At 50.2% G+C, this 10,352-nt stretch overlaps 1 protein-coding gene across 1 annotated transcript; it reads left to right on the top strand.

The window, feature by feature from the left end:
• The first annotated feature begins 670 nt into the window (after window positions 1-670).
• LOC121835025 lies at window positions 671-3,844 on the top strand. Its single transcript, XM_042288914.1, has one exon. It carries the CDS (start codon window positions 962-964, stop codon window positions 3,704-3,706), a length of 2,745 nt encoding a protein of 914 aa, XP_042144848.1. The 5' UTR covers window positions 671-961; the 3' UTR covers window positions 3,707-3,844.
• The last annotated feature ends 6,508 nt before the right edge of the window (window positions 3,845-10,352 follow it).

The raw sequence follows: 10,352 nt of genomic DNA, 5'->3' as shown, positions 1-10,352 counted from the left end.
CAAACTGACGGGCTACATCAAGTACGACCAACCGAGTGTGACGCTGACCGTTAAAGGCAAGACCAGAGTGCAACCGCAAGTCGCTATTTTGGTTCGCAAAGACCTACCCCAACAGCAAGTGGACACGCGGGAATGGTGCACCGACTCGCAAGAGGTAGTGGCCGTCCTGGTGGAGAGCGAGTGCGACGGCCCGATCCTGGTGGTGTCAGTGTACTACCGGCCTAGGACTTCGACGGCAAGGAAAACGAGAGCGGAGATCGACCACGGCTGGGTGGAGAAGCTGGTACGAGAGTACGGTAAGAAGAGAAAGCACGCGATTCTCGTCGGAGGAGACTTTAATGCCGAACACGAAGAATGGGGCTACGCGAAATCGTCAGCACGAGGTGCCGAGCTGCTGCGCAGGGCCACCGATATGGGACTCGTCCTGATCAATGAACCGGGCACCAAGACGCGGACCGCGCCCAGTATCAACCAACAAGACACCACGCCTGATCTAACTTGGGCCGACCCTCATACTGCAAGGAACATCGAATGGAGAGTTTTCGAGGACGCGTGGGGCAGCGACCACCACCCTATTGAGACGTGTATCGTCGGCAGGGCAAAGCGACACAAGAAGCATAGGACGGCAAAGACTACAGTGTGGGACGACTTCCGCACCATTCTAGAAGGATCCACGGGCACCAAATTAGATGACCTGACAAAACTGATTAGGGACGCGGCCAAGGCCGCAACAGTCGAAACCCTAATCGAAAAAGAAGCGCCCATTCCGGATACCAGATTACTATCCCTATGGCGCAAAAGAACCAACCACCTGAGACGCTACCGTCGGACCCGCAAACGACGGGATATTCGCAAGGCCAACAGGTACGCGAAGGAGGCGCAGCGACACGCCAGCAGGCTGTGCAGGGACGACTGGATCAAGTCTTGCGAAGAGTTCAACGAACGGACGTCACTCAGACGCATGTGGGCTGTCTGTAACGCGATGCTGGGCAAGAGCAAAGGCGGCAACACAGCACCAAACATGGCCCTCGCGCAAGGCAAGGAAATCACACAGATACTGGACGAGATCGGAGATGTCTTCTTCCCGCAGCCAGCCACGAGCCCGGACCCCAAAATTTATGAACCCGAAGAATCGAAAGCCGAAGAGTACGAAGCAGATTTTACTATGTGGGAAATGGAGGCAGCCATCGACAAAGGCAACGAGCGGAGTGCGGCGGGCCCTGACGGGATTACCAACTCCATGCTCAAAAACCTCCCGGAGGTGGTCAAACATAACTTGCTGAAATCGATCAACAACGCGTGGCACGAGGGAAACATACCGGAAAAGTGGAAACTGTCCTGGGTGTGCCCCATACCCAAACCAGGGAAGAAGCCGGACTGCGCGAGCAACGTGCGCCCAATTTCGCTTACATCTGTTCTCAGCAAACTGATGGAGCGTATGGTGCTCGCGCGCATCGATTGGATAATTGAGCATAAAAGAGAAGTGTTGCATCCCGCCCAGACGGGGTTCCGCAAGAACCTTGGCACGCAGGACAGCTTAGTCCTCATTCGGGAGTACTTGGTGAATCGGCCAACGCATTGCCACCCACAACTCCTGGTAGCAGTGGATATTAAAAAAGCTTTCGACACCCTACCTCACGCGACGGTTATTGACACGGCCCGAAAACTGGGTGTGCGGGGCAGACCCCTGAACTTCATCAAGGCCTTCCTGAGCGGACGAAAGTACCTGGTCAAGACCGGCAAGCACTGTAGCAGCGAACAGAAGACGAATGAAATAGGCGTGCCACAAGGAGCAGTGCTTTCACCGGTGCTCTTCAACCTGGCGATGGCGCCGCTCCTATGGCGGCTCGCCGTCATTCCGGACTTGGCATTCACAGTCTACGCGGACGACATCACGGCGTGGACTATGGGAAGTGACAACGCGCCCTTTCCCGAGACAACGATCCAAAGGGCCCTTGACGTGGTGAGCGACTTCCTGAAGGAGGTCGGTCTCAACCCGTCACCTGAAAAGACAAGATACTTAGCCTTTGGCAAAGGCTGGGAAAAGATCGACGCAGACCTGCGCTTTGACGGTCAGAAGATCGACAAAGTGGCCGAGCACTACATTCTAGGGGTGAACGTCCACTCGGGCGGCAACCCAAGCACCTGGATCGAACGTATGCGAAGCACGTGGAAGAAAGGACTTTCGATCGTCCGACGCTTAGCGACACGGGCCGGGGGCCTGGGAGAAAGATTAGCGAAGACCGTGGTCCAAGCCGCCCTTATATCCAAGATCTCGTACGGCCTCCGTTTCTACAAATTCAACACCGCTCAGCGGGCCAAACTGGAAACATTGATGAACGACGCACGACGCTGCATCTCGGGCTTGCCGAAGTGCACACGCCTGGACCTACTGCACGAAGCAGTCCCGATGCTCTCCCTTGAAGAGATCGAGCAGAATCAGGAGCGAACCTACGGTGCCAAACTGGCGCACACCCGACAGGGCAGGGCCCTATTAGAACTCATGCCTCCGTGGAGCTCTCTGTGCGCGCAGACCGCTCAGTCACTAATACCGGACCCCATCCCACCATGGCAGAAGACGATGGTCACCCCCGCCTGTCCAATCCCGAGAAGGATGAATTCAACGACTAACGCCGGTAGAAGACGCAAGTTTGCCCGGCGGCACGAAGAGAAGGGAGGCGACGGCGACGACGAACTTCGAGTATACGTCGATGCCGCGTTCAAGGATGGAGTGGCGACCACAGCGGCATGGCATTATGAACACGTGACGAAATGCAAGGAACTGCAACACTGTGGATCCGCGCAGGAAGCCGAAGTAAATGCCGTACTCGAAGCCATCAAGGACACGGCAGTGTCATCAAGCGATGTATTTCACAAATTGCGCGTTTTCACGGACTCCCAGGCAACCGTGAGGGCACTTAGAACGCAGGTCAAGGCACACGCCGCAGTCGGAGAGATCTTCCGGCTAGCGCATGAACTGGAGCGACGCGACCCGAACCCACTCTCCATAAGCGTAGAGTGGATTCCTGGTCACGCGGGCATAGACGGTAACGAGAAGGCACACCGGGCGGCGATCGAAGAGCTTAATCGTATCGACCTTCGACGCCAGGACCCGGTTGCGGCCCCCTCTGTGCTACCGCCATCGTCCGTTTTCAACTTATACGACCCCGAGGGCACCGTCCTCAACATTAAACTGGCGATGAAAAAAGAAGTAAAGATGAAGCTCAATGCCAAAGGCGAGCTCCCTGAAGCGAGCATTCCTTTGGGTTTCTTTCGACGGCATCAGACGGTCAAGCTGCGAAGACTCAGGGCCCACGCCGCCATCACGCCGGCCCGCACCCAGCGATGGGAGCGGGCGGCCCGCGAGAGGAAGAAGAGAGTTGACGGCGCTTCGATTGCAATAGACCACGACTACAGCTTGTTATCAAGAAAGCTGCGGCGAGAAGAGGAAGCCTGCTCAAAGGGCTGCATCTACTGCACAAATCGCGACGTAGAGTGCGACGAGCATCACCTCGTATGGGAGTGCCCAAACTTCCACGAGGAGAGAACGAAAGCCCTGGACGCGTTAGACCAACAACTCCGCCCCACCTCCTTCGAAGCCTGGTCAGCCTGGTGTCGACCTGAGGGAGAAAGGGACAAGCGCGTCGCGGTCCTGTCCGGCCTGCTCAGTTACCTGAGCGAGACCGGGCTGGACATGCACATATAAGGGGGTCGTTCCCCCACGGCGGGACCACAGCTGTACCGGAGTTATGTAAATCGCCAATGTCCCGCCTAACCAACCATCCTTAAACTTGTCAATAAGTTGACTCCTCTATCCACCAGTGTCAATAAACGTCTTTTCACTCACTCACTCATGCAGCAGACGACACGGCGACGTCACACCATTCACGTGACCCGCTCCGGCCAACCCGAAAAGCCCATCTCCGCTGCGAGCAAAAATCGTCTGCTTCAAACGCCATTGCCTTGGAAATTGCCCTCTCAAAATTTGCACACGCATTCGATATTATTAAAACTTTGATAAAGTGTTTAGTGCTTTACTAACTTCACGACAGACTAGTTTTGAAAAGTGTGAACTCGCCGTTCATTTTTTAATCAGCCGTGTTGTGTCGATCTCCAAGTATTCTCCCATAGGGCGGGCCGCCTCCTGGAACCCTGAGTACCACGTGACCAGGGTGTAAGATAGACAGGTGGGGAAACGAGAGCCAAATGAGTGACCACATTGTGTCCCCCTCGGTTTTCTCTTTTTCTGTGGCGCCATCTATGTGGAGCACCGCGAACTCTCACTCCAGGTGGGCGACCGGTGGCGACCTGCTAAACTGACGGAGATGGTTTCTCGTGGATTTTTGATGGAGGACTGTCGTGATCTCGGTTTATTTTGCGCACTCTCCCATAAAGTTCCATGCAGATTCAATTCCGATTTTTTTCTTCTCGCCGCAGCGCCATCTGTCGCAAGTCGGGGGTACCCGCAAGCAGACGAGTACACAATCCGGTCACGGCGCTGCGGTAGGCTTCTATGGGCCGTTTCCCCAGAGCCAAATGAGTGACCACATTGTGTCCCCCTCGGTTTTCTCTTTTTCTGTGGCGCCATCTATGTGGAGCACCGCGAACTCTCACTCCAGGTGGGCGACCGGTGGCGACCTGCTAAACTGACGGAGATGGTTTCTCGTGGATTTTTGATGGAGGACTGTCGTGATCTCGGTTTATTTTGCGCACTCTCCCATAAAGTTCCATGCAGATTCAATTCCGATTTTTTTCTTCTCGCCGCAGCGCCATCTGTCGCAAGTCGGGGGTACCCGCAAGCAGACGAGTACACAATCCGGTCACGGCGCTGCGGTAGGCTTCTATGGGCCGTTTCCCCACCTGTCTATCTTACACCCTGCACGTGACTCGCGCCGAGCCGCTCTGTCGGCCATGTTGTCGGCAAAACACGGGGTTCAAAGGATTGCGCTACTCTGCTCCGTAGGAGCTGAGCTATATAGTGCTCTAGCCATAGGAAACCACTTATCGAAAATTTGCGACGCGCAGCTCTGCAAACTCAACAGCTGAGTTAAAGCGCCATCTAGTAGGATAGCGCAAAACTAGTTAGGCCGCCTCGGGCGTAAGCGTTCTCCATAGACGCGCTTCGGAGCTTCGGAGTGAAGTGGTCGTTTGCATAGAGTTGGTCGTGCTCCCAACGTGGCGTCATCTGACGGTGCAAACGCCCAACTTGACGCGCAACCGAGCAACTGCGCAAGCGCGCAAATCCGCGTCTGCGTGCGTAGTGGTGGAGTCTACTGGCTTTTGCTGGAGCAGCCGACGCGACCGTAATCTGTAACGGTGTGCGGTGTTTTCGGTTTGGGGTTTGGGGTTTGGGCATGGTCGGCTCGCCCAAGACGTTGCCCGCAAGGCGCGGCCCCTAAGACGGCTTCGTCCCGAGCTCGGGACCGGGCCCGACCATTGGTGACAGCGATGCCTGAGCAGCCCTGAAGACGCCCGGCAAGATGCTCCCGAGGGCCGCAGTGAGGTAGAGCCCTCGCCATGGCTACTCCGTCGTCGCATCAGTCCTTCGCCTTGGAAGAATTACCCACGGTCGCCTTCCGATCGAAACACTCGCAGGTAAGCGGAGACGCAAACCCGCCGCCGCACATGACCGGAGTGCAGTGACCGTGTGGCGGGAGGGGGCAAAGGCCCAGCTGCATTTTGGACCACTGCCCGTACTCCACCTAAGCCTTTTTCTTCTCCGGGATTTCTTTTGCGGAGGCAATGTTTACGTTTGCCGCCGTTTTCTTTTTTTCTTGCCTTTCCGGGAAGGCTACCCTTTTTTGGCACTGGGTCGGCGTTTGATGCGTCGGGCAGGCCTCGCGAACTACGGGGAAAAAAAAAAAAATGCAACGACAACGACGGTGCAATTTGCGCTAATGTGCGCGACTCCCAACGCCGCGACGAAAGAATGCTTTGAATCGATAGAGAGTAATAATTAAAAAGCCCGCTGTGGGGGAGTGAGTCGCTCGTCCTGGACGGTACGACTTCGTGCAATCCGAGTGGAGGACGTCTAGACGAATTGTTTCCGCATGAATGCGTGCTCTGAGAAACGTAGTGTTTTGACCAGACATGTGTGACTAGGTTACTTCTACCTAGTTACTACTTCGGTAACGAGTAACGTATTTTGTTACTTTTTTAGAAAATAACTTTTGATGAATAACGTGTACAACATCGTTTAAACAGCCTCGTTTTAATTTCAACCCGAGTATGCGCGTCTATTGCGAGAAAGGCGGATGGATAACTCGGGAAAACAACTGAACATTATGACAGTAGAGCTACGTTCATCGCCGAGCACGTCGGTCGAACTCTACAGCTGGGAATGCCTTTCACCCAGCGAGCACAATAAGGTTCGTTGGTTGAACATTCTAGAATCACGTACAGACCGAATGTAAACCCGGAGGTGGCCAACACAGGAAGGCACATAACCCATGGCCAACTTCGAACTTTAGAAGCAGAGGGAACAAAGGAGAGAGGGGAATGCCAGATTCATTAGCTCTTCCTGAAGCACAACACTTTAGAGCGCGTCACTAGAACGCCTCTTCAGCGCCGCCGGAGGTATATTCTCAAGGAAGCGGGGAAACATAACTGATGAAAACTTCGAGAGGCAGCTGCTGCTTAAGTGCAACGACTACTGAACAGAAAACAATAAACCACGAAACAAAAGCAGTTGTGTATTTGGTCGTCAAAGTAATGAGAAAAATAACTTGGTACTTTGGAGTTAAAGAATTGCATTCTTTTTGAAAATCGGTAACAACTTTTTTTGAGCGAGTACCGAGTAACGGCATGTAGTTACTCTTTTTTTAGCTAACATGTACATGTCTGGTTTTGACTGTGTTTGTCGTTACGCCAGGGGATCGCTAGCGGTCTTTAACCCTTCTGCACCGATTGTCTGTTCCCAGTATAGTTTCTCTTTTCATGCCACGTTTGAGATGAATGGGTGGAAATTGGCCGTCCGCAGAACTTTTCTTCAAGGGGAGGAGGGGGGGAAGTGTAGGGGGTAGCAAAGGGATTAGGTTTTTAGACTTCCACTTTACATCCACTCTATTGCTTTGCTGTGTCACCTTGATGTTGAAAACTCAAGTTCATCTGCAGAGAAAAATTAATTGCTTTAGGTAATACTTTCAACTATCAAGGTTGCCAAAGATGCTTAGGCATGTCACTGCAACCTAGGAAAGTACTTAGTGCCATTGTAGGTTGCCACTTTTGTGCATGGAATGATCCGTTTCTCTCTGACCTCCCCAGTCTCAATGAGCGGATCGAAATTTGTGGCAATAGGTTGGTTTATAAAGACACTTCTCGTATTTGCAACTCCAACTTACTATAGGTGGCACCACTTGTTTTTCAAAATGGCGGTTATAGTGAGGTTTGGATATGCGTCCCGCTGCTGAGCCTGTCTAGTGTGCTGGCTTAACTGAGCGATACAAATTATTTCTGGTAGTACGAGGAAGCTAGGGTGTTATAAGCGCCTGTCACGTCTTTATCCTGAAAACAAAAACGGTGTTTAGTGTGATATTTATGTGAGAAGGCATGTTTTAATTCTGGAGCGAAACCGAAACTAACTTCTATTTTGGATTTAATTTCTCAGTATAGGTCTTAATTTCGGATTGTTTCATAACTCAAGATGTGTCTCACATTGTAGTTATTTAGTTAAATTGTTTGCGTGAAATTTATTTTGTGACATACATGTTTGGTCCAGGCACTTAAGTATTTTGGAGATTTCAGTGTCCCTTTAAAGACCGGGTCTTTCATACACCTTAGAGGAACATGGCATATTGTAGTTGTTGAAAGAATCAGTACTGATATTTGTGCGTTCTCGCTGCCTTTTCTTGCTCAGATAATTGTCATGGGAAATAATGAACTGCAGGCCTTCTAATGGGTTTTTGGCCATTTAGATGATTAGTTTCTTTAACATTATTCCCAGCACAAAAATAATAGAATAAATCGAATTTTTAAAATATGTCCACAAAACATATAAATTAATAAACGCTGTTCTCACTACAGCAACCCAAAGAGGGAATCCTAATCAGACAGCTGAAGTGTGTATGTTTTTGTTTTGTATATTTTGTATGTTTTTGACTGTTTGTCTATCTTGATAAGGATATCAGAGTTTTTTGTAAGCTAAAAATAAAACAAAATGATACCTTTCTGGAAAGACTATTATGGTTAAATGGCATATTTTTGTGCTTGTGGCTTTAATTGGGGGCATACATTGTCGCGAATGATATTAATAATAATAATATTTTAATACATAATTTTTAAGCTCTAATCTAATATGTTGCTTTTGATCTAATTTCAAACGTGCAAACAAGTATGACAATCAAAGGTGTGCTAATTATCATCACTGGTGCCAACTGCAGCATTTTTAATGACCAAGTTTTAACAAAAGTAGCCTAAAATCAATGAAAACATTCTAGCTAATGTGAGAAATCCATGTAAAATTACATTATTTGTGGATAAAGCATATTTTGCTATCAAAGTTACGACTTTTGACAATTGGCAAAACTTCCGAAGTCGCCGCCAATATCCTTCCAGACAAAATACCCCCAAATTAAAATAAATAAATAAATAAAAATAAAACATGTATCTTTTTTTTAGGTTATAGATTTTTTCATAACATTTAGTTTCTTTCATTTTTACGTGCCGTCGTTTTGCCATTCTCAGCCTTTCCAGTTCGAAGGAACGCCTACCTGCTTGCACGTCTGCTCACTGCAGCAAGTTTCGTTGGCGTTGGAAGCTGGTGAAACAGTAGTGAGCTTTAGCATTGTGTATACGAGTGAACACAAGCGCTGTGTATTTGCGTTAGCTTTGCGTGTTTCACACTGTGCTTGCGCAGAGCCCAAAATTGCGGTCTCGGCTTGGCGCTTGGAGATTACGCGCACGCACAACGTGGGGCACGCAACTCTAGCGCGAACGCTCAGCGCTTGCATTTGCTTCTTTATGCAGTGCTAAAACTCTCCACTAAGATACAATCCCATTCTGGCTGCAACACTATGTTGGGACGGTGGAGAGTGTTGTTTAAGTTCGGAAATGACATTTCCCGAGCCATGATCGCGAGCAGTTTCGCCGTGGCCACTGAGCAAGAGAGTCGGGGGGACCCTCACTAGAACGCTTCCCATTTCCGCCGTGGGAGGGTGAGCAACGAGCTGGAGACGTGAATAGCGATACTTCGCGAGGCATGAAGTTGATTGCGTTATCCACATCCGCGAAGTAAGCGCACATCCTCTCACTGTCACCATATGTGATGTCAGCGCTTGGTGGCATTTAAAAATAATAAAATATGCACAAAGAACAATATAAGATATCTGTGGAGATAAGCCAGATTCATGAGTTGACTGTGTAACATTTTCAAAGACGCTCATATTGGCAAAGAATGCTTCCACTATAATAATGCGTTAGTGCAATCTTCGCATGCCCTCTTCAGAGCAACTTTTCTGCAGCTTAGAAGATTGGGAGGACCATGGTGGGGATTGCCATGGCACAGATACCGTTTAGTGAATTCCTTCGTGAAGTCTGGGCTGCTTGTATCTCTTTGTGTCCTGCTAGCAGGGAGGGAAGGCAAAGGCACTACTTTCTTGGATCTAGTGACTCTTCGAAACTCCAATGCTCTATAGATGGTTGGGCGGTAATTCCAACATGACGGAGGAGATGGGGGCAGAGTTTCCGTGCGCCTACTGGCTGACGCTGGCCGGTGTGCTTACATTAATTTATTTGGCAGAAACAGTCAGGACAGGAGCATATCACAGGTGATGGAGATGTTGATATACGTTCGAAAACACTGCATTTAGTTTTTTTATAAGTTGCAGAAACTTTACGGAACTTGTGAGGCTTTGCGGAAGGCGAACGTGTTTTGGGCGACGGTCACATTGTGTGGGACAAAATATTTTTGTGCTTCTAATGTGGTGTTTGCGCTGTGTCTGGCCCTCAGTGCTCTAAAACATGTGCAGGGTGACCGTCAAGCTCCTGTAGAGCAGCGTTCACAGCTCACTGCACACAGTCGTGTTTTAGTGCATTGCAAGGCGCAATCAATCTGAGCCATAGTTACTAATAGGCAGTTTTAGCATGGTGGGGCATTGTGATCAGAGGTTTGCGCTGGACCTGTGAAGAATTATTTTCAGCATGCGCCGGGAGCGTTGCTGTGCTTATGAGGTAGCCTGCGGTAACAATATTACCGCCTGCATGGCCGAGTCTCAATGCTCCCGACTTGCACGCAGAGGCCCCAGGTTCGATTCCTGAGGGCCGAGCAACTATTATTATTGTGTCGTAATAATAGTTTCAACAACGTCCAAGAAGCTTCTCGTTTAGAATGTTCGAAGGACGAACGTTCTAGTTAG

This window comes from Ixodes scapularis, unplaced genomic scaffold (assembly GCF_016920785.2).
Source record: "Ixodes scapularis isolate PalLabHiFi unplaced genomic scaffold, ASM1692078v2 PGA_scaffold11__112_contigs__length_91849675, whole genome shotgun sequence".
Classification (NCBI taxonomy): Eukaryota; Metazoa; Arthropoda; class Arachnida; order Ixodida; family Ixodidae; genus Ixodes; species Ixodes scapularis.
Note: the sequence above shows the minus strand (reverse complement) of the source record. Positions and strands in the feature narration are given on the sequence as shown.

What these genes read in the sequence shown, in the direction of transcription:
- LOC121835025 (XM_042288914.1), top strand. Translation starts at nt 962, where the DNA reads ATGTGGGCTGTCTGTAACGCGATGCTGGGCAAGAGCAAAGGCGGCAAC.